The sequence below is a fragment of the Vigna radiata genome, chromosome 8 (genome assembly GCF_000741045.1).
Source record: "Vigna radiata var. radiata cultivar VC1973A chromosome 8, Vradiata_ver6, whole genome shotgun sequence".
NCBI classification, from domain to species: Eukaryota; Viridiplantae; Streptophyta; class Magnoliopsida; order Fabales; family Fabaceae; genus Vigna; species Vigna radiata.
Genome location: NC_028358.1, coordinates 38,192,663 through 38,215,911, shown reverse-complemented (window position 1 = coordinate 38,215,911; position 23,249 = coordinate 38,192,663). Strand labels below are relative to the sequence as shown.

General features: G+C 31.5%; 3 protein-coding genes across 6 annotated transcripts in view; 2 read left to right on the top strand and 1 right to left on the bottom strand.

The window, feature by feature from the left end:
• The first annotated feature begins 1,261 nt into the window (after window positions 1-1,261).
• Window positions 1,262-3,062, top strand: LOC106772242 (isoliquiritigenin 2'-O-methyltransferase). Its single transcript, XM_014658510.2, has 4 exons — window positions 1,262-1,746; window positions 2,043-2,356; window positions 2,444-2,508; window positions 2,608-3,062. Exons 1-4 carry the CDS (start codon window positions 1,310-1,312, stop codon window positions 2,902-2,904), a joined length of 1,113 nt encoding a protein of 370 aa, XP_014513996.1. The 5' UTR covers window positions 1,262-1,309; the 3' UTR covers window positions 2,905-3,062.
• A 9,146-nt stretch (window positions 3,063-12,208) lies between these two features.
• The window catches only part of LOC106772244 (isoliquiritigenin 2'-O-methyltransferase-like), a 12,356-nt gene continuing 1,315 nt past the window's right edge, over window positions 12,209-23,249 (top strand). Inside the window, exons 1-4 of one of the 2 annotated variants that reach the window (XM_014658512.2) lie at window positions 12,209-12,707; window positions 13,098-13,411; window positions 13,499-13,563; window positions 13,667-13,975. In XM_014658512.2, coding sequence (XP_014513998.1) covers window positions 12,271-12,707; window positions 13,098-13,411; window positions 13,499-13,563; window positions 13,667-13,960 — 1,110 coding nt within the window. In that variant the 5' untranslated portion in view covers window positions 12,209-12,270 and the 3' untranslated portion in view covers window positions 13,961-13,975. Of the gene's footprint in view, window positions 12,708-13,097; window positions 13,412-13,498; window positions 13,564-13,666; window positions 13,976-23,249 lie in introns of those variants that run through there. The other variant, XM_014658511.2, reaches the window with a different exon arrangement.
• Window positions 12,606-18,364, bottom strand: LOC106772245 (embryogenesis-associated protein EMB8). Of its 3 annotated transcripts, XR_002669378.1 has the most exons (10): window positions 17,840-18,364; window positions 17,682-17,743; window positions 17,488-17,570; window positions 17,138-17,260; window positions 15,912-15,989; window positions 14,953-15,009; window positions 14,737-14,867; window positions 14,564-14,647; window positions 14,056-14,126; window positions 12,606-12,688 (listed from the first exon to the last, which is right to left on the bottom strand). XR_002669378.1 is itself a non-coding variant. In XM_022785473.1 (9 exons), the coding sequence occupies exons 1-9, from the start codon at window positions 18,193-18,195 to the stop codon at window positions 12,664-12,666; spliced, it is 999 nt and encodes a 332-aa protein (XP_022641194.1). In that variant the 5' UTR covers window positions 18,196-18,364; the 3' UTR covers window positions 12,609-12,663. The 3 variants fall into 3 exon arrangements, 2 of the variants coding, with proteins under 2 accessions (XP_022641194.1, XP_014514002.1); XM_022785473.1 differs by lacking the exon at window positions 14,056-14,126 and having other exon boundaries at window positions 12,609-12,688; XM_014658516.2 differs by lacking the exons at window positions 12,606-12,688; window positions 14,056-14,126; window positions 14,564-14,647 and adding an exon at window positions 15,123-15,208 and having other exon boundaries at window positions 14,757-14,867.

Below are 23,249 nucleotides of genomic sequence, written 5' to 3'. Positions count from 1 at the left end.
ATATATATATATATATATATATATATATATATATATATATATATATATATATATATATATATATATTTACCATTCCGTAATTAATAATGAATCAATTAATAAGAGATGCATAATAAAAAAGAAAAAATGTTTTTTTAACATTTTTTTTTTGATAATTTTTTTACAATAACTTATAATTAATCTGTTTTACATATACATACCAATAAAATAATAGGTGATATATAATTTATTGTAAAAAAGTTATTATTAAAAATAGTTGTAAATATTCATGGTAAAAAAAAATAATCTCATTACACTTGTCAATATATTTTATTATTTTATGTACTAATCGTAAGTGAGTGACGGTTTATGTGCCACTTAAGAAGCAATTCTAACCATGTTGAAAAAAACAGAACTACGTTTTTATTTTAAAATAATTAAAGGGCAACTTTTTCAATGCTAAAAAGAGTGTCTCAAATTGACAGATTAAAAAGGTATTTATTTTTTAAAAAATAGATTTTAAAATACTTTTTTTAAAATTAAATTAAAAAATATTGATGGCCACATCATTATCTTTAAATTCATTTCCATCATATCTCCCAAGACTTAGAGAACTCGATAAATTGACCCCGAGATTAAATTATATTTCGTGTTTGATTCTTAAAAAAAAAAAAAACTTGGAAAAGCTATAACCAGAGAAAAACGCAGCCTCATAATGTTCAAACTCTTCCATAATACTTTTCTATTTTCTACTCTCTATTTATTTTCTATGTAGTAGTCCCATTCATACCCAAATAACTTAAAATCCATATCTTGACATTTTACCATAAGAAATTATGCAATTTTTTCTTTAATGCATTGTTCTTAATCCAGTCATCAGTTTTATTTTATTTCTCATTTTCAAAGAATAATCATCTTCATCTTTGAATAGTCAAAGTTTCACAAATAAGAATAGGGAAACTAAACATATTTTTTATTCAGACAGTAAATTGAGAATTATTGTATAAATATATATATATATATATATATATATATATATATATATTATAAACTAATTTTAATTTAATAAAAAAATATATAGTGTAATTATTTTTCTGTGTTTGAATATAAAGAAATTGAAATAAATCTCTCACCACAAGACTTGCTTATGCACACACCACACAAAATGATTAAACCACCAAAAAAAGGAAAAATCCCAAATGGACCACGTAAAGCCTTCCATCTATGACCATAAACACCTATAAAAGGAGCACACCCAAGAGCAAATAAGCAGGCAAATTGTAACCAAACCAAAAACCAAAGATCCTTAGAGTTAAGTTAAGAGTCAAGAATGGGAGAATCCACTGTTGTTAGCACCAATAACCTCTTTACAACTTGTCCCAAAAAATGTGATGAAGGTGCTCGTCTATCTGCAATGTTGCTTAGTACTACTGTGGTGTACCCTGCAGTCCTGAATGCTGCCATTGAGCTCAACCTGTTTGAGATCATAGCCAAGGGAACACCACACGGTTCATTCATGTCATCTCATGAAATTGCTTCTAAGCTCCCAAACCAGCACCCTGACTTGCCCAATAGGCTTGATCGCATGCTGCGTTTGCTTGCTAGTTATTCTGTTCTTACCAGTTCTACACGCACCACACAACACGGTGCCACTGAGACAGTTTANGGNCTCTCACAAATTGGACAATACTATGCCCCTGATGCAACTAGAGGCTACTTCGCTTCTTTTGCATCCTTTCTCTCTTGTCCTGCACTCTCACCACTTTGGTAAATCATTTTAACTCTTGTGCATGTCCCTCTTATTATTACTCTATCATGATATGAATGAAACTGTTATGAAGTTATTTCAGTTTAGTTAGGTATACTATATACTATTAAATATGAGCTTTTCATTTATGACATCGATTTTTTGTTGACATAAAGGATATGTGTAGTATATTATGAGAAGAATCTCAAACACTTTTTTCATAAAGTCAAAATATGACNTCTGTGACTAAAAGTGTAGCCCTATTTTCCTTTTTTCTAACAAGGAAAGCTNACTTTGCTNCGATNTCTTTTCTCAGGCTGAATTTCAAGGAAGCNGTGGTTGATGCAGACGTTGATTTGTTCAAGAAACTTCATGGNGTAACAACGTACCAGTACATGGAAAAGAATCCAAAAATGAANGAAATTTTTAACAAGTCTATGGCGGANNTGTGCGTAACAGATATGAATAGAATACTTGACATATATANTGGATTTGAGGGAATATCAACGTTGGTTGATGTNGGAGGTGGAAATGGACAAAACCTGAAAATGATAGTCTCCAAATACCCTTCAATTAAAGGAATTAATTTTGATCTGCCCCAAGTCATTGAGAATGCACCACTGCTATCAGGTAGCCTGACATATTTAATGTTTTATTACATATCAAAGGGTTATGATATAATAATTTAAATTCTAAAATTTGTAAAACATTGTTAAGGGGTTGAGCATGTTGGAGGAGATATGTTTGCAAGAGTTCCAGAAGGTGACGCCATGACACTAAAGGTTAGTATACATGATAGTAACCACCTATTTCATGTATTGAATGAATCTAATTTCGTTTTAAGGTTGTATAAATATTTGTGTTTTATGATGTTGTTTTAGGCTGTGTTGCACAATTGGTCTGATGAGAAGTGCGTAGAAATTTTGAGCAATTGTCGCAAAGCACTGTCTAGAGATGGGAAGGTGGTTGTTCTGGAGTTCATAATGCCAGAAAAACCAGAAGCAACTGAACAATCTCAGCTTGTTTCGAGCCTGGACAACCTTATGTTTATCACAGCTGGTGGAAAGGAAAGAACTGAGAAAGAGTACGAGAATTTGTGCAAGCTCGCTGGTTTCTCAAAATTTAATGTTGCTTGTCATGCGTCGTCTGGGCCGGGAGTGATGGAATTCTACAAATAGGTCAATAATAAATAGTTCAGGATTTAAAGGTCAAAGTGTGGAGATCAAACACTAAAGACCTTTATGTGAGATGTGGGGTACCACTTTCTTCTTCACTTTCTATTTTCATGTGATGTGATGTAACGTTTACATTTAAATAATTTGGATTTCCTTATATATACTCTTTGAAAAGTAAAACTAATATATATATTATATATTACTGATAACGACACTAGTATGAATTTATATGAAAAAAAATTTAATATAATTTTTACACAATATTGGTGAGTTGATTGAAGGGTTGAAAAATAAAGCTAAGGCTAAGACTAAGTAAGGTGATAGAGAAGTAGGAAATGGAAAATGATAAAGTAAAAAGTGAACGGAAAAGTGGTCGTTGGAGTATTTTATCCCTTCACTTGAATCTATCTATCTTTGTACCTTCACTTCAAGTGCAACTCAAACTGAATCTGCATCTACAATTCAACTTCATTGTATCCCTCCACTTCAATAGCCCCATCAACTTCTAATTCTTCTTCACCCTCGTTTTGTAGTACATCATCAATTACAACTTTCATTTCAACCTCATCCTCAACATCACTTTTATCGCCACTCCTAAACTCCACTTCAACATCTACCAAATCACCAACACGACTATCCTCTCCGCAATCCGAACGTCTTTCGCACAACTGGAACACTTTATTCAATTGATTTTCTAAACCTTTTGATTCATCCACATTGGGAACCACAAATAATTGAACTTCCTCATGATTTTTTATTACCTTTATCATATTCATGCAACTTATGCAAGAATGTTTCAATACTATAAAACAATTCTTTTAGTTCAATATAGCCCACATCTTTAAGGATATCAACAACCTCCAAATAATTCCACTTATCAGGATTATCATTCCAATAAATTACTTTCTCACCAATATATTTTAAGAGAATCTCCTTTAACAAGTCACACAATGGTGGATCATAACTTCAAACCTCTCATCGTACATTCTAAATCCAACCCTGCAAATGGAATCCGACAAGGAATCACAACGAAATAATTACAACATTTTAAATATCAAACTCATATACACTCACATTGAAAATTACATTTTACCCAAATCAATACGACAAAAACCCAACTCACCTTGACAAAAAAAACCCTAACATCGCAATTAAAAAATGCAACATCTGGTTAAGAATACCTTACATGGGCTCTTCCACATTCAATTTGAACATACAAGCAAGCCAAAATGAACACCAATTTGATCAAAATAGCAGTTGAAACCTCCCATTGCAATGACTTTTGTCTTTTTAAGAAACTTCTTTTATTACCACCATTCTATTCTACCTCATCTTAGTTTAAGTTTTCACATATATCATAAACTTATACCTCATTTACTAATAGCTGACATAAACATCTAATTGTTAATAATTTAGATGAATGATTAAATTAAATTAAATTTATAAAATTTGATATCGTTTTGAACGTCGAAAAAAAAATCTATACTCATTTTTAACAAAAACTTATAAAAAAATAAAAACCAAAATAAATATTAAACCTATAATTTTTTATTAAAATGGAATAGCCAAATAATATTAAAAACAAAAATTTATTATTTCTATCAACATCAAACAACAATATACATTAAACATAAATGTGAAATACATTAAATATTCGGTGAAATAAAATATTTAAATATAATTTTAATTAAAATTATTTTAATTTATAAAATATAAATTTAGTTAACTACGTATAAGGAAAAAATTGATATCACGGATTTCCAAATTATTCCCATTAAACAACTACATTCCTAATTAATATTATGTTATAATAAAGGTTTAATACATCATTTGATCTCTTCTTTTGGGGGTTTGATTCAAAATGATTCCCTCTTTGCAAAAAGTTCACTAAGGTCTCATATTTCATTAAAAATTGTTTAATATCTTCCTTTTGGTAGACGGCGTTAAAATTATAACGGTGCAGATGCTAGTGTAGCCAAACGTTGATGAGTTGTTTAAAACGAAGCTTATGTGGCTCTGTGATGTCATTTAAATATGTAAATACTTAAGATAAAAATAAAAAATGACATAAAAGTGGTTAAAGTAAAAAGCCCTTACCCTTATCTGATTACGCCATTCCTGGGTTTTCACTGTTTTGAAAGTGGTGGTTTCTGGTCATTGTACGGTTGATTCTATTGTTGATTCCTGGAAGGTGCAAGTGGAACTTCGTACTGAAGTAAGGTAATGGGTCATTATCTGAGCCTAATTAGTTGATGTTGTTGGTGTTTTATTTGGGGGTTAAGGTTTAATTTGTTTTTGTGTTAAATAGGTATTTTCATCAATTGACTCTGATTTTGGAGGTATAAAAAGTTGTTGTTTTTTATTTTCATCAATTTCCCTCTGCTGCCATGTTTTCCACCAGGACTGCATCGACCTCTGGCTCTGCTCTCACAAAACCTGCCCCGTTTTTCCTCGAGACCTTGACTCTCCCCCAAACGACCAGCCTCTCAAACCCAGCGACATCGTTGTTTCCTCAGCCAGCAGCGAGATACGCGTTGATGTGAGAGAAGAAGAAGGCCTTCATTGTGGTCATGAACATGTTTGTGATAACAGTTAAGATCAACAACAACATGAACAACAGGAGGAACAAAGTGAACCTGAATGTAGTCGTGGTCTAGGACAGGAACATGAGGTGGTTGATGCACACGAGGAACAAATGTTTGTACGGTTTCATTCTACCGGGCACTCCATAGTTATGATTAGAGGGGAGGGGGATGATGAGGGAAAGAATGACGATAATAAGTACACGTTGAGATTGTCGGAGCATGTTTTGAGAGTGAATAATATACATAATTCTACGAGGAGTTGTGCGAGTTTTAAGCATATGACCAAGTTTGATGCTCCTCTACCTTGCAGTAATTGTGGGTTTGTTCAACCCCATCACCTAGTTGCTCCTCTTCCCCAACTTATACTTAGAGACCTTAAACACTGCATCTTAAATTTTAGAGTTTTCTCTTCTGTTTTTTAAGCTTTTGCTGCATGTAATTTGAGATAGAAGGCAATAGTTTGAGGTAAATGGTTCTTGTAGAGTAGATAGGCACTGTGCATTATGGTAAGCGATATATTCCTGAGTTGGAAGGTTTTTATGTGTTTCTGTCTTTGACCAAAACTAGGATGTCTGGTTTTTGCAAAGTTGGGAGCCTTTTCAGTGAAATAACTTCCTCCATGCATGAAGGAAAACAACACCATTTATCCTACTCTTGTTTATACCTTTTGAAAGTCACCATGCTTCTGCTAAGAAAATCTTCCAAACTACATGGTAAGGATCTTTTACTTTAACCTTCTTTTATGTCATTGTTTATTTTTATCTTAAGTATTTACATATTTAAATGACATCACAGAGCCACGTAAGTTTTGTTTTAAATAGCTCGTCAACGTTTGACCACGCTAGCATATGTACCGTTATAATTTTAACGTCGTCTGTCAAAAGGACGATATTAAACAATTTTTATTAAAATATGGGATCTTAGTGAACTTTTTCCAAAGATGAGATCATTTTGAACCAAACTCTCAAAAAAAGGATCAAATGATGTATTAAACCTGTTATAAAATAACGGGATACGGCCTGCACATCAACTAAGAAAAAGTAATTCTTAATTATTGATAATAATTTTAAAACTGGTCAATCCAATAAAAAAGTGATAAAAAAAACGGGTCAAACTAATAAAAAACTGATCCAATTAATAAATCACAAATTTAACTTTTTTTTCTTTCTAAAAAAGACAGAAAGTAACTTAAAACATTGCTATATTTTATTCTGATATAAGTTTTTTTTTTTTGTTTTTTAGTTTTAGTTGATACTTAACTGATGGAAAGTCCAATTTAGAAATAACTAAAACATTTTCAACATTGATTGAGTTTTAATATTTTTTTTATTTGAACAAAATGTTTTAACTTATGCCAAATAGGAAAAAAAATGTTAATAGCTTAAAATTAGAAATATTGATAATTTGTTTAATCAACAGTGGTTGTTATTTTTAGTCAAAATTTATCACAACTTCTTCTCACGTCATTGGAGGTTGTTTTTTTATCTAGGCTTAATACCGTTTTTGGTCTCTAGTTTGGGAGAGTTTGTTCAATATGGTCCTACTTTTTTTTTTCATAACAATTGATCCCACCTTTTGAAAAACTGTTCAATTGAGTCCTTTTTGTTCATAGTGGTCCCATATTCAAGTTTAAATTGTTTATTATAGTCCTTATTGTATACGATGGTAACATGATTTTTAACATAACATTATGTCAGGACTGTTAAAATAACATTTGGATAGGTGAATACATGAAATAACTTATTGACGTCGTAACCAGCACCGTTAGAAAATTGACGTTGTAACAAAAAAGGAGTTAATTGAACAGTTTTTTCAAAAAGTGAGATCAATTGTTATTAAAAAAAAGGTATGACCATATTGAACAAAACCTCCCAAACTAGGGACCAAAAACGGTATTAAGCCTTTTATTTAATATTGATCACAATTCTGTATTGATTTGAGTGATCCGTATAAGACTTGATTTTTTTTTTCAACTTTTTCATTAATGTTTTGACATTGACAAAATAAAAACGCTGGTAATTTTGGTTGGAATTTTTTCATTCTTCATTAGAAAAAAAATATACCAACAAATTATTAGCCAAGAATAACGTTGGTTTATTCATAATATAAATAATCATTCTAACATACACAATAAATTACAACAGGCTGTAAGGGAAACCAAAAGATAATTCACATCTACTACAAAATAGTTTTCAAAACAATAGTTAAGAAAACACTAACTAATATTAAATGAAAAATTAGTGTAATATAAAACAACAACAATAAAAATAATTATAAAAATATAAATAATTTTTTTTTATTAATATTAACAGAGAAACTCTGGTCAATATCAATAAAAAAAATAGTTCTCCCAAGGATAATGGGGAAAATCTTAACTAACATTAATAATAAAAAAATACTTATAATCTAATTGGCATTAGTTGAACAAATTGTAATTGACATCAACTAAAAATAATTTTAATTAATAAATTAGAAGACAATTGTTCAACATTACTCAGAAAAATACTTTAAGATTGACAAAAAAAATCCTAACTAGTTTTAATGGGAAAAGAATATTTAGGTATTAGGCACAATGACTTGACCAAAATCAGGTTAAATTAAAAAGAGATTAATAATTTGTTTTTGTAAAGTTTAAAATTTTATAGTTTTAATTAATCTAACTATTTTTTATAAAATTCTAAAATTCTATATTCAGACTATATCTTTTATAAAGCTTTTAAATGATCTAAAAGTAATAAGCTTCTTTAAATTTTCAATCCAAAACACTGTAGAAGACTTTTATGCTCTGTGACTTGATAAATAAGGAGGCACGGTATCCTTGAAAATAACTACATAATTCATCAACTGTTTGCAATAGTTAGTCATTTAATGAAGTTTTTCTTGGCGTGCTATGACTGTCAATAAACATGTTTCTGAGGTCAATGTTAGGTGCAGATAGCATTCCAACTTCACTCACATTCATAAGAAAAATTATCAATTGACGAGTCCAATGCAACTTTTGGTTGAGGAATGAACACGACAGTTACCAAAGAAAAATCAGAATTCAGCCATACAGATACTCTGCTTATTTCCGTATGACCAATATCACACCACATATTACTTTGAATTTTTTACTCCGGTATGTTAATAAATTTTCATAATAACTTTTTGGAAATAAATAATGTATCGTATTTTATTGGTTGGTTTAAATTTAGTAGGCTTAATATCTTTTTCGGTCTCATGTTTGAGGAGTTGTGTTCAATGTGGTCCTATCTTTTTTTTTTGGTAGCAATAGATCTCACCTTTTGAAAAAATTGGTCAATTGACTCCTTTTGCCTTATGGCGTCAAATTTCTAACGGTGTTCACTCTTACGTGGCACGATAAATAATTTATCGTATTAATTTTGAATTTTTTAAAAAATAATTGTTTACACATCAGCTTCATCTTCCGCTGTCTCCTTCTTCCTCCTCCTTTCCCTCTCCTTCTTCCTCCCCCTTTTCCTCTTCATTCTTAATGTTGTTTATTCTTAGCAATCTTTATTCTTAATTGTTTCCCCTTTTCCACCTGGACCCAGCAAACCAGAACTTCCCCCATTAAACTCAAAAGTGCAAGCTGGTCCATTAGAACGGAAGCAAACCGCAATGGTGGACACGGGTCAGTCTTGATTGCGACTGAGTGCAATCGGCGTCACGACGGCGACGCGTCGCGACAGACCTCCGACGATGAGGAGGAGGAGGTTGAAGAGCTGATTATCTGGTGATGGCAGTGTAAAAAACGACATTGTGATGCCGCCGTGGTTCTGATTTTGCGTTTTAGGGTTTAGGTTCTGATTCTGCGTTTTGGGGGTTTTGCTTATGATGATTTGATCTCGTCTGCAACTTCAAATGTAGGGTTTCATTCGAATTAAATTCGGGGTTTTTCTTGTTCTTGTATTTCGATTAAGGTTGATGGTTGTGATGGTCGTCTCTTGAATTGAGAGTGTTGTTTTGTTAACTTATGTTTGGTTCTTCTTTAGTTGTGTGAATGGTGGCCACGGAGGGCTGGTGGATGCCGCTGTAGGGTCGCGGTGACGACGTTGTTAGCTTCTGACTGGGATTTCCTAAACTTGGGTTGGCCTGCAGTTTGGGTTGGGCTGGCAAATACTGGTTGGGTTAGCTAATGCGACCTAATTTTTTTTTTATAATTTTAACCTCACTGCCACGCAATCACATAACATTGACACGTCATTAAGTTTAGTCCAGAGGGGCACCAACACCGTTAGATAATTGACGCCGTTATGAAAAAGGAGTAACTTGAACTGTTTTTTCAAAAGGTGGGATCAATTGTTACACAAAAAAAAAGGTAGGACCATTTTGAACACAACCCCCCAAACTAGGGACCATTAGCGGTATTAAGCCAATTTAATAAATCACTAGTGCAGAAAGGACTTTAGACGTTGGTTATTTTGGGCTTTTTACGTCACCTTACGAACCGACATATTTACTGGTGACGTTAATGAGATGTCGGACTTCTGCAGGTGCGACGTCGCTATAGACGTCGGTTCAGTGAAAAACTCGACGTCTATAAAGACATCAGACTTTGCACTAACCGACGCCTAAGGGCATTATAGACGTCGGTTCAGTGACACGTACGGCGTCTATAAAGCCGTCAGACATTGCATCAACCGACGTCTAAGGGCACTATAGACGTCGAATTGTACATTAACCGACGTTTATGAAGTGTTCGTTGTGTTTTGATGCAGTTTTTTTCTTGTCTGTGCGTAGCGTAGTAGCACCTCCTGCCATTGCTAGATTCCTCGTAAGAAAAATTGTGTCTTTTGTGTCTCCTATGGCATTTTAACTCAAAGACGAACCTGGGTCGTTGCCTAGGTCCACTCCGATCGCTAATGAAAAAGAATACGGTGAGAATACGGTGACACCGTTTTCTAATCTTTTTGTTTTTCTTTGGCGGTTGGAGTGGAAGTAGGCAACAACCCAAGTTTGACTTCAGGTTGAAATGCCATAAGAGATCCAAAAAGCCTAAGCTTTTCTTAGGAGGAAACTAGCAAAGGGAGAAGGTGCATTATGCTACCCAAAGACATAAGAAAAACCGCACCAAAACACAACGAAAACTCATTTTAATCTGTTAAAATGAAAGATAATACATCAAAGATTACTTTAAACAGAGTAAAAACAACTTTAAGTGGTTCATGGGACGTCAAATGCACTTGGAAATGCAGTGCAACGGAGAGAAAAGACGAAGGAAGACAGCTAAACGGCTGGTTCGCAAACTACTGGTTCGCACCGATAATTTAACAAGAAATTAGATGTCGGTTACCCACAAAGCTGATGTCTATAATGGAATATATGTCGGGCTCTTCAGTAATGTGACGTCCATTCCATTTAAAAATTAATATTTTTGTTATATATAGACGTCGACTTGGCGGGACGAGACGTCTAGTGGGCGGAAAGGAATGACTTTTCATATGCCTGGTCAAACTATATAGACGTCGGGTGTGCGTGGCAAGGACGTCTATAATCGCATATAGACGTCAGGTGGCGGGTACCGACGTCTAGATGGCGAAAAAAATTAAATTTTCACTTACCTGTGAGACTATAAACGTCGGGTAGGAGGGACACCGACGTCTATATATCACATATAGACGTCAAGTGGCGGGATTAGACGTTTAGATGGCGAAAAAAATTAAATATTCACCTACCTGTCAAACTCTAGATGTGGCGTAGGAGGGTCACCGACGTCTATATGACGGAAAAAAATGACTTTTCACTTACCTGTCAGACATATAAACGTCAGTTTCTAGGGACACTGACGTTTATAGTATTATAGACGTCGGTCCCCCATCTAACATACGTCTATAGGCTTCATTTATTTACGTAATTGTCACCGGTCAATAATTTACGTCGCTTCCCTCTCTAACTGACCTGTAATAAGTGACGTTGTAACCCGATTATGAACTAGTGAATAATCACGAATCACCACATAATATTCTAGAAAAGTTATAAAAGAAAATTATTATATGCAATTTTTTCTTTGATGCATTGTTCTTAATTCAGTCATCAATTTTATCATTTATTTTATTTCTCATTTTCAAAGAATAATCATCTTCGTCTTTGAATAGTCAAAGTTTCACAAATAAAAATAGGGAAACTGAACATATTTTTTATTAAGACAGTAAATTGATAATTATTGTATAAATAGAAAGATTTCTTCTCAAACATTCACACATCAGGCTAAATTTGGATTATTGAAAAAATAATAACAAAGAATTTTTATATAACAGTTTATAAGTTTTTACAAAATTAATTTTATAAGGTAAGATTTTTAAGATATTTCACGTCAAGAATATACAATTTCAAATATAAAATTATATATTAATAGTCTTATAACAATTTAATATAAAATGATACGTTTAACAAAAAATTTATTAAAATAATTTTAAATCTATAATCTTAGATATATCGTTACAAAATAGATTTTAAGTTTAATTAAATTTTATAAAATTAACTTGTGAAATCAGTATATATATATATATATATATATATATATATATATATATATATATATATATATTGTAAACTAATTTTAATTTAATAAAAAGATAATGTAATTATTTTGCTTTGTATTTGAATATAAAGAAATTGAAAAGGAAACGTAAATAATTAAACCACCAAGAAAAGGAAACGTAAAGCCTTCAATCTACGACCATAAACAGCTATAAAAAGAGCACACTGAAGAGCAATTAAGTAGACAAATTGTAACCAAACCAGAAACCAAAGATCATTAGAGTTAAATTAAGAGTGAATAATGGAGGAATCCAAAGTTGTTAGCAAGAATAGCCTCTTTACAATTTGTCCTCAAAAATGTGATGAAGATGCTCGTGTATCCGCAATGTTGCTTAGTGCTACTATGGTGTACCCTGCAGTACTGAATGCCGCTATTGAGCTCAACCTGTTTGAGATCATAGCCAAGGCAACACCACACGGTTCACTCATGTCATCTCATGAAATTGCTTCTAAGCTCCCAAACCAGCACCCTGACTTGCCCAATAGGCTTGATCGCATGCTACGTTTGCTTGCTAGTTATTCTGTTCTCACCAGTTCAACACGCACCACACAACACGGTGCCACCGAGACAGTTTACGGACTCTCACAACTTGGACAATACTATGCCCCTGATGCAACTAGAGGCTACTTCGCTTCATTTGCATCCTTTCTCTCTTGTCCTGCACTATCACCACTTTGGTAAATCATTTTAACTCTTATGCATCCCATTCTTATCATTACTGTATAATGATATGAATGAAACTGTAATGAAGTTATTTCAGTTTAATTAGATATACTATCAAATATAAGCTTTTTATTTATGACATCAATTTTTTGTTGACATAAAGTATATGTGTAGTATAAAGATAAAAGACTCATTAATTCTTTGCTTTTAAGGTTTCCACTAGATTAGAGAGTGGTGTTTGTATTTCTTTATTTAAACTCCTTTTTATAAACTCATCAATAAAGGTCATGTGTACTCCAACACTTTTTTAAGTCTAAATATTAGGTCTTTGACTAAAATAGTGTAGCCTTATTTTCCTTTTTTTTAACAAGGAAAGCTTACTTTGCTCCAATCTCTTTTCTCAGGCTGAATTTCAAGGAAGCAGTGGTTGATGCAGACGTTGATTTGTTCAAGAAACTTCATGGGGTAACAACGTACCAGTACATGGAAAAGAATCCAAAAATGAACGAAATTTTTAACANGTNTATGGCGGATTTGTGNGNANCAGATATGAATAGAATACTTGACATATATANTGGATTTGAGGGAATATCAACGTTGGTTGATGTNGGAGGTGGAAATGGACAAAACCTNAAAATGATAGTCTCCAAATACCCTTCAATTAAAGGAATTAATTTTGATCTGCCCCAAGTCATTGAGAATGCACCACTGCTATCAGGTAGCCTCACATATTTAATGTTTTATCATATATCGAAGGGTTAATATATAATAATTTAAATTCTAGAATTTGTAAAATATTGTTAAGGGGTTGAGCATGTTGGAGGAGATATGTTTGCAAGAGTTCCAGAGGGTGATGCCATGACACTAAAGGTTAGTATACATAATAGTAAACACCTATATCATGTATTGGATGAATCTAATTTCGTTTTAAGGTTCTATAAATATTTTTCTGTGTTTTATCATGTTGTTTTAGGTTGTCTTACACAATTGGACTGATGAGAAGTGCGTAGAAATTTTGAGCAATTGTCACAAAGCACTGTCTCCAAATGGGAAGGTGGTTGTTCTGGAGATCATAATGCCAGAAGAACCAGAAGCAACTGAACAATCTAAGCTTTTTTCGTGCCTGGACAACCTTATGTTTATCACAGCAGGTGGAAAGGAAAGAACTTTGAAACAGTACGAGAATTTGTGCAAGCTCGCTGGTTTTTCAAAATTTCATGTTGCTTGTGATGCCTCCTGGCCGGGAGTGATGGAATTTTACAAATAAGTTAATCAACAATAGTTCAGGATGTTAATAATGGTAGAAGTGCGAAGATCATACAATAAAGACTTCTATGTGAGGTGTTGGGTACCACATTTTACCTTTCTCATGTACATGCATACAATTGCTGCTGTGTAATACACCAAGGAATTCATTTACAGCTCTTACCCATCTACAAGACGACAAAATTGAAAATTTACCGATTGAAAGTTAATTTAATCCCTAAAAGTTCTATATACGAGAACACTAATAAAATATATCAATCTAACATTTATATTAGGAATATATCTTTAATTTCTTAATTTTCGATAAAAATTAAAATTAAATTTTTTAAATTTTAGACTAACATTAAAAAAAAAATTGTTAAATAATGTAAACAAATTAAATACTATTATAAAATTTGGTTTAAAAAGCTTAAATTCAGATGTCTAAAAGTTGAAAAACTAAATTAGATTAAAATTAAAAAAAAAAAAAAAAAGACTAATTCTAATTTTAACAGACGAAAAATATATTTAATTTTTATATTAATATCACTTAAACTCATAACTCTAAAGCAATATAGATAGGTATTTTTGTTTAATATTTTGTTATTGACTTAAACTCATATACCAAATGCGAGATGCAGATAGGCCTTGAAAGAAGGCCAGATGTCCTCCATGCTTTACAGTAGCCAACAGAATGTTTTTGTTTGCCCTAGCAAAAGAGTAGTGCATTAATTGGAGCTAAAGGAATAGAAGAGAAGGAAAATGAATTAGAAGCAATGAAAGAATGGAGGAGCATACTTGCATTCATCCCAGGGAATGGCTTCTGTTGTACAGATTGGATCGTCAAGAGCACTAATACACAAAAGCGGAACCGAAACAGAACGCACAAAAGTGGAACTACTGCAACGTCTATAGTACGTATCCACACTCTAAGCAAAAAAGGTTGGTTTCATTAATTAATAAAACGAGGAAGAAAAAGAGATAAAATATTTCAAATTTAGGCCATACAAGTACCTCATACTTCCCAACTACACGGGTTGCGTGATCATCAAAATCGCGAACAGAAAGTGACTGCGAAGCAAAAATAAGTACATATGCTCGCATGTTTGATAAAATTTTTAAAAACTAACATTAAATAAGACTAATGTTATATCATAAATTTAAAAAAAAAAATGCAGACGTACAATTTTGCATAATCTAAAAGTCCAAATGCAAGTGCTTTATCATAAATTTTCTGCACACGCCCTCGGCGTAAGTATCTGTCCCCTATCTACAACGATAAACAAGTAACATAACTTGGCGAAGTTTAATAAAATGTAGAATGAAGATCCATTCCAACATATACGAGAACATTGAAGAGGAAATTAAATTCAGCACAGCTATTTTGATAATTCCAAACGTATTATTAAATAATTAAATAACTTAGAAACGGATCCAAAAAACTCAATTTGAATCACCAGTCGCATTAAAAAACATTTCATAGTTTTTTATTATGCACAGACATCTTTTTGGTAAAAAAATCACTCATGGATGGAGAATTCCACCTTTTATTAATTGTTTCCTTCACAACTTCCATACTTAATTTTTAAGACAGTACAAGTCTCACATCGAGTCGAAAGGTAAACCTCAATTTTATAAAATTAAATTAAATTTTAGGTTAATTTTTTAAAATAATATTAAATATTATATATATATATATATAATATTAATAATTGTAAATATTATTTTTTAAGTAAATTGAACTAGTCTTAAAATTTACTTGTTTAACAATAATATTAAATTATAAATAATAAGCTCCAATTTTCAAAAATATATTCTCCTTTATTTCATTCCGTGTGTATTATTTCTGTTTCGTAAAAAACTATAATTTCTTTTCTTCGATTAAATCCACTAACAGTTAAACCGTCAAGTGAGAACAAAAGTAAATGAAATTCAAAATTTAAAACAAGTCAGTTTAAAATAAAAATACTAACCAAAAGGTCCCAGGGAGAGCAAACAGCAACAGCTCCAGCAACAGGAATATTCTCACCATCCTCACCAAGATATTTAACCTACGAAGAATCATTGAATAAAAAAATGCAGAGCTAACACCTCTTCACATAAGTGAGAATAAAATAATTTTGTGCAGTTTTGCTATAGTTTTAAAGGCAGATAAAATACGCAACAATGATGAGAAACATCATAAAGAATTTCAGCATTAGGCCATTAAGTTCATTAAAAATTTAATAAAATACATACCTAATAAATGTTGTAATTATTTTTTATACTTTAATTTAATATAATTATTTTATATTAATAGGATGATTAATTGGAAAATTTATTGAAATAAGACTAAATAAATTATATAACCTAAAGTTGTGCCCTCGTACGACTATAACTATGAAAAATATGTTTTTAATTAAAGTCTAATTAAGTACGATGATTGTTTAAGTACGACTTCACCGTATTCTGTAAAATTTAAAAAAATCAACCTCTTTTCATAAATGAAAAAGTAAATTAACAAATTTTATCTTTTTGTCATTGGAAAATGTTGCCCTCCAATTATTAAGAAAAACATGTAGTTTCCTTTTTTGTTTTCAACATTGTTAGTATTGCTCCTTAATTGGCACATGATGTTGTCCAATAACCCTCACTCACTTATGATTAGTGAATATAAAATAATAAAAATATATTCACAAGTATAATATAATGAAATTACATTGTGATGTTAAATTGATAATCGATTATACAATTGAATTAAAATTAAATTTCATCTGGTTCACATATAATTTATTATTTTAAATAATAATTGATTATGTTGATAAAAAAATAATATTTATTATTATAACAATTGATTTATTATTTATTACTTATATTGATGTAAAATGTTTTTTGGTAATTATTAAATAATTACCAAGTGAAACCATCTGGTTCACACCATTTTTTCAAGGCGTTAAAACTATTAGTCCTAATATGATATATAATACGACAAAGTGAAACCAGAACAGGGCGGCATATTTGATAACAGAGGTCAAATTTTCCAGAAAAGGGAAATGTCGTACACAACACTTAAATAATTTTTTCATTGGCCCTTCAAGTGGCACCTAATAATGTATGTCCTTTAAAAAAATAAAATATTGATAGTAATTTAAAGTATTTTTTACGTAAAAAAGACAACATTTGTTGTAACCATTGCATAAGGCTCAAGCTATGAACATACCAGAATATTAGCTCCGATACTAGTTCCAACAACAAACAGTGGTGCCTTGGCTCTCTTTTTATGGAGATAATTAACCACTGCGCGGACATCCTCAGTCAATCCAGCATTGTAGGAAATGTCAGACTGAATAATGGTTACATAACGCAAGACTTTACATAACAGGTTCAGATGGTACTAGGAAAAGGATAATACTAAAATAACATTACAAGCCCTGACCTAGTAGCAGACAAGGAGCTGCCGACAGAGCAAGGATATATAAAATGTGGTCTAGTGTAAAAGTAACGCAGTGATTTTTAATTGGCTGACATATAAACGTGTATTAAAATTAAAGAGTAAATAGAAAAACTTACTTGAGATGAAGAGTCACTTGTGAGGCCAGGAATAACCACAAAAATGGGAACAGATTCATCTTCATAACCAACATTATCCGAAACTGTAAAATGACAGAAAGATGGATGAACCTTCGACTTTGATAACTATTACCAAATTACATCAAGTAACTTAAATTAAACTTATATACAGAGAACACTTTAATTAAACTTACCGTGAGAACTGAACAGCCAATCCAAGGCAATGGTTCCACCATCAGCAGTCCTAAACAGTTCCCTGAAACAGATCTAATCATTGCATCGTCAATCTTCATCAATGAAATCGAGAGTTTCTATAAATAAATTGGGATTAGTGAAAAACGGTTGAATTGACCTGGCGTATTTGAGGAAGGGAGGTCTGCCGAAGTAGTTGAGGAAAAGAGTCTGAAGATGAGGACTGCAGAGCCAGGGCGTGGCGAAATATCTTCCGCGGAGAACATCGCACTTGGAAACGACAGCGTGGTAGATTTGAGAGGAGGAATTGTAGGAGAGAAGCACAGGGGAGCCTGCGAATCCCGAGAAGAGATCTTGAAAGAAATGGAGTTCAAGGAAGTTGTAGAGAACAGAGAATAGAATGAACGCTGCAAGGAGAAGGTAATGCCAGAGAGGGATGAGAGAGAGGACTTGCAGAAGAAGCCAGTAGGCGTCGGAAGAAGATGCTGAATCTGGTAAGCAACAGCGTTCATCCATGAATCGAGGAACAAGAGAACAAAAATGAAAATAAAATCATGTAAGCTTTTATCCAATCTATCGTCTCCTTAACTACAACGTACAAGTCTTGCATTACCAACTAAATAAGAAATATTGTTAGAAAATAATATAAAATGTTAAACAGTAGATTAAATTAAAAAGACTTGAATTTTGACCGATCTTAAGAAACACAAATAGAAATGATAAAGTGGATCAAGGTGTTAAAATTTGATACTTTATATTGAAATTTTCAGTTTGTCAATTCATCTTGGCTCAATCCCTCTAACACTGTCAAACTGACGGATAAAAAATGAGAAAAAATATGGGACAAATTGGATCATTGGTCTTTCTCTAATTAAAAGTTCGAATAAAAATGTTTTTATTATCTTCCTTCATTTATGTAAATATGTAATTGTATTATAATTTAAAATATTAAGTTATAATTATTAATTATATTAGTATAATTTAATATATATAAATATAATAATTATTTTAATTTATACAATTAAAGGTATAAATTAATTAATTAAATTTTTTAAAAATATTATATGATTAAATGTGACTTTTTTATATATAAAAGTTAAAAAATAATGACAAAATGGATCATGAGTTCTGATTTTACTATAATAAACTAGTTGTAAGAGTATAAAAAAAATAGAGTCTTTTAATATTTAAATAATGAGATTCAATCTTTTAATATTAAAAGTTTTTAAGTTAAATAAAATTTTAATTAAAAAGTCTCGTTATTTATAATTTATTCTTCAATAGCTTTCTATTCAATCTTTAAGCTTTCGCACTTTTTGTTTAAATATTTGAAGATAAGAGAGTGTCTAGATAGATAATTGTGAAGTATTCAAGCCTATATATTCGATTAGTGCTTACAAAAATATAAGTTAGTTTCTGATTTTTATTTTTTTTTAATTTATATGTTTTCCAATGCATGTGAGTCTAGTTCTATCACATGTTGTCTGAGACTTTTATAAGATTCTCTCTATTAGTAATTATAACAGCATATTTTGATCATCATGATTATGTGATTTATAACATATGAAGAAAACTAACTACCTAGCTTGTTTTAAATTTGTTGATGTGTGTTGTTAATTGATATTACATGTTTGATTTGGTTTGAATTGATTGTGTTAGTATGTCATAATTATTTTTGTGTTTGTTGTATAAAATATGTTTTTTTTTTATTAAAAGTGATGTTGAATTAAAGAATCAAGAATATGGTCATTTGATGGATCAAATGGTATTCAATTTCACATCTAAATCTATTTTAGAACCTTTCATTAAATAAAAAATACTAAATTTGTCATTTGAATAGATCCGCGATATTCGTTATTGAAGTTCATGGTTTTTGATATTAAACAGTGCTACCAAATAAATAAGCCTATATGCTTTAAGGCACTGAGTGGCGTTGTCTGACATTAAGCATCATTTCTTTCCTTTAGGTCTAAATCATTTTATCCATAATTCGTTAGACGGTAAGTTAGACATATTGAACTAGAAAAATATCATATAATAGTTTAATATTATATTCAATTTATAAGTTTATAAACATTAAATAATTATTAGGTTAACGTCAATAAATTATAAAAAAGAAATTCTTCCTTTTAATATTCACATCTGTTTTTTAAATTTCATTCTTTAAATAAATTATTCTTCTTTATCTCTCTTTCTACGCGTACTCTATATCATAATTAATTAAAATGGTAATCTAAAAGTTATTTATTGGCTTTTGTGGATATGAAATAACATCAGTAAATATATTATTTTATTAATTTTTCAAATTATTTTCTACTTCTAGTCAAACCCTTTTAGGGTCATAGTTTTATGTTTTCCATAATATATATTTTTTTAGTCATTTTCTCTATAATATAAAACTACATAGAAATATAAGTTGAAAGAAACACAGAAATGTACGAACTACACAAACGAAAGGTCTTCTCTGTAAATAGTAATCCACTGAACTATAATAGTATTTTCTATTAGGGGGTAAAGTTAATAAAGTTATAGACATGCTTGCTGACTTTAGATGATTTTATTAAATGAAAATGAGATTTAAATTATGATGTGGAATTAGAGATTTAATTTATGATGTGACATTATTTAATTGGACATCGTTAGGGACAAAAATTAGAGATGATTTGGTACAGTGAAAATTCGGAATACGGATTTCGTGCAATAATGTTGTTTTTTGCGGTGTGCTGGTGGCGGTAAAGGCTTCACGAGGACGTAGACGATGAATAGGCTCGCGCTTTGGTTTGTTTTTCGTGGTGTCCCTCTAGCGTTTTGGGTTTTCTTTCTTCAATGTATGGATCGCAAATGAATGTGCGAAGTGAATCGTGGTGATGTGGTGCTATTCTAGATTTGAGTTTCGTAGATGATAGGTTTCTGATTCATGATTAGGCTTTGTGGATTACGGAGGAATGAAACTGAGTGGTTTGTGGTGGTGCGATGGAGGCGAACACGTGTTCGCAATCTGGGTTATGTCATTTAGATGGTTTTGCAGGTTTTATGGTGAAATTGGGGTTTTAAGTGGTTTGAATTCGTATATCTATAACTAGGTTTTTCTAGGTTTTTGGACAATGGTGGTTCTCGCGGTGGTTGCCTGAGGAGGGAGATGTAGGTGGCGCATGGAGTGAGACTATCACGGAGGAGATGATGGAATTCGAGATTTTAGGGTTCTCTCTGTGTGCGATGAAAGGTTTCAAATCCACTTCTGCGGTGGTTTCCAGTAGCCTCATGGTGGTTCTATTTAGGACTGGTTGTCCAGTAATGAGTTTTGAGGTTGAAGATAATGATGTGACATAGTGTTTGACAAATAGAAAAACAAAAAAAAAAACTTTGTTCCACTTTTCTTCTACATTTTTCCTTTTTTTTCTTTTACTTTTCCAAATTTCACGTCATAATTTAAATTTCATTTTCATATAATAAAAATTAAAATCATTCATAAGAACATGTCTTAAAATAGCTTATTTGTTATATAACTTCAAAATTATGGTCTCAATTGAGACAACTTAAAACGGGTCAACCAAATTAAAATTTATGTACAAATACCGAACTTATTTAATACACATTTTTAAAATTAAGATTCCAATTAAAACAACTTAAAATAGTAAAATCGAAATAAAATTCATAATGGTTTTAACCTATAATGGAAAGTCTTCCTAAATATAACAGCTTTATTTTATAAGGAAAAAAATTGAAGTTTTGTCATCACATATGACTTAAGTTATCATAGGAAAAAAAATGTTTTTATCTTAAGTTTTCATGAATATGACCACTTCACTTAAGTTTTGCCTCATGTCGTTTAATTTTGCATGAGATAAATTTGATTCATCTGATGTTGTCCAAGACAGTAAGATTTAAACTTTTTAAGTCGTCCTCCATTCACCCCATTATGTAAAATTTTAAAAAACTAACCACTCTCAATAAAAGTTAAAGCAAATTAACCCATTTTGATAAATTAACCTAAAATTTCCAAATTGATAGATTAAACAGGTTATAAAGTCCTACAATCGATTTTTGGACCATTTTTAAAAAAATAATTCTAAAGACATTTTAAAAAAATAAATTGAATATGGATGGCGATCTCATTATCTTTAAATTTATTTCTATTGTCTTTCAAGAGATGGAGAACTCGATAGATTGACGCAGTGATTAAATTATTTTTAATGTTTGATTTCCACCGCATACGGAAAAGAAAACCTTGACGTGAAGAACGCAGCCTCAATGTTCAAACTCCTCCTTCATATTTTTCTATTTTCTTCTCTGCATTTATTTTATGCAGTAGTCCCGTTCGTACTTAAATAACTTAAAAAAATCCATATTTTTAGCATTTTACCATATAAATAATTGTACGACTTTCTCTTTAGATCTACTCTTAAATTTAAAATTAGTCATCCTTGAATAGTCAAATTACATAAAGTATAGAGAAATTGAATGTGAATTATTATATACGTAAAGTCTCTATTGACCAGTATTTTTACACTTAAGAATGGAAGTGAAACACAGCTAAATTTTTTTTTTTCAAATATTTTTTTAAAGATAAAATCCTGATGGAGAAGATTTTAAAATAAATAATAATTCGTATTTACAGTAGTTGATCTTAACCATATTACTCAATCTCCATTAAAATATCAGTTACTTCTCTTATACCTCAATTGGAATCTTATTCTCAACCGACTTGATATCACACTATACAACTACTTAGATCTAAAAAAAGAGCACACTGAATAGCAATTAAGCAGAAAAATTGTAACCAAACCAGAAACCAAAGATCCATAGAGTTAAATTAAGAGTCAAGAATGGGGGAATCCAGTGTTGTTAGCACCGATTATTTTGCTTTGTGTTTGAATATAAGGAAATTGAAATAAATCTCTCACCACAAGACTTGCTTATGCACGCACCACACAAAATAATTAAACCAAAGACAAGCAAAAAAAAAATCCCAAGTGGACCACGTAAAGCCTTCCATCTACGACTACAAACACCTATAAAAAGAGCACACCCAAGAGCAAATTAAGCAGGCAAATTGTAAACAAACCAGAAACCAAAGATACTTAGAGTTAAATTAAGAGTCAAGAATGGGGGAATCCACTGTTGTTAGCACCAATAACCTCTTTACAACTTGTCCCAAAAAATGTGATGAAGGTACTCGTCTATCTGCAATGTTGCTTAGTACCACTGTGGTGTACCCTGCAGTTCTCAATGCCGCCATTGAGCTCAACTTGTTTGATATCATAGGCAAGGGAACACCACACGGTTCATTCATGTCATCTCATGAAATTGCTTCTAAGCTCCCAAACCAGCACCCTGACTTGCCCAATAGGCTTGATCGCATGCTGCGTTTGCTTGCTAGTTATTCTGTTCTCACCAGTTCAACACGCACCACACAACATGGTGCCACTGAGACAGTTTANGGNCTCTCACAAATTGGACAATACTATGCCCCTGATGCAACTAGAGGCTACTTCGCTTCTTTTGCATCCTTTCTCTCTTGTCCTGCACTCTCACCACTTTGGTAAATCATTTTAACTCTTGTGCATGTC

Excerpts from the sequence above, each read along its gene's own strand:
- LOC106772245 (XM_022785473.1), bottom strand. The coding sequence starts at position 18,195 with ATGGATGAACGCTGTTGCTTACCAGATTCAGCATCTTCTTCCGACGCC. Across the intron at positions 17,571-17,681 it reads TTGGCTGTTCAGTTCTCACG|TTTCGGATAATGTTGGTTAT; the intron begins GTAAGTTTAATT and ends GTCATTTTACAG. Across the intron at positions 14,868-14,952 it reads GTGTAGTTGGGAAGTATGAG|AGTGTGGATACGTACTATAG; the intron begins GTACTTGTATGG and ends TTTTTTGCTTAG.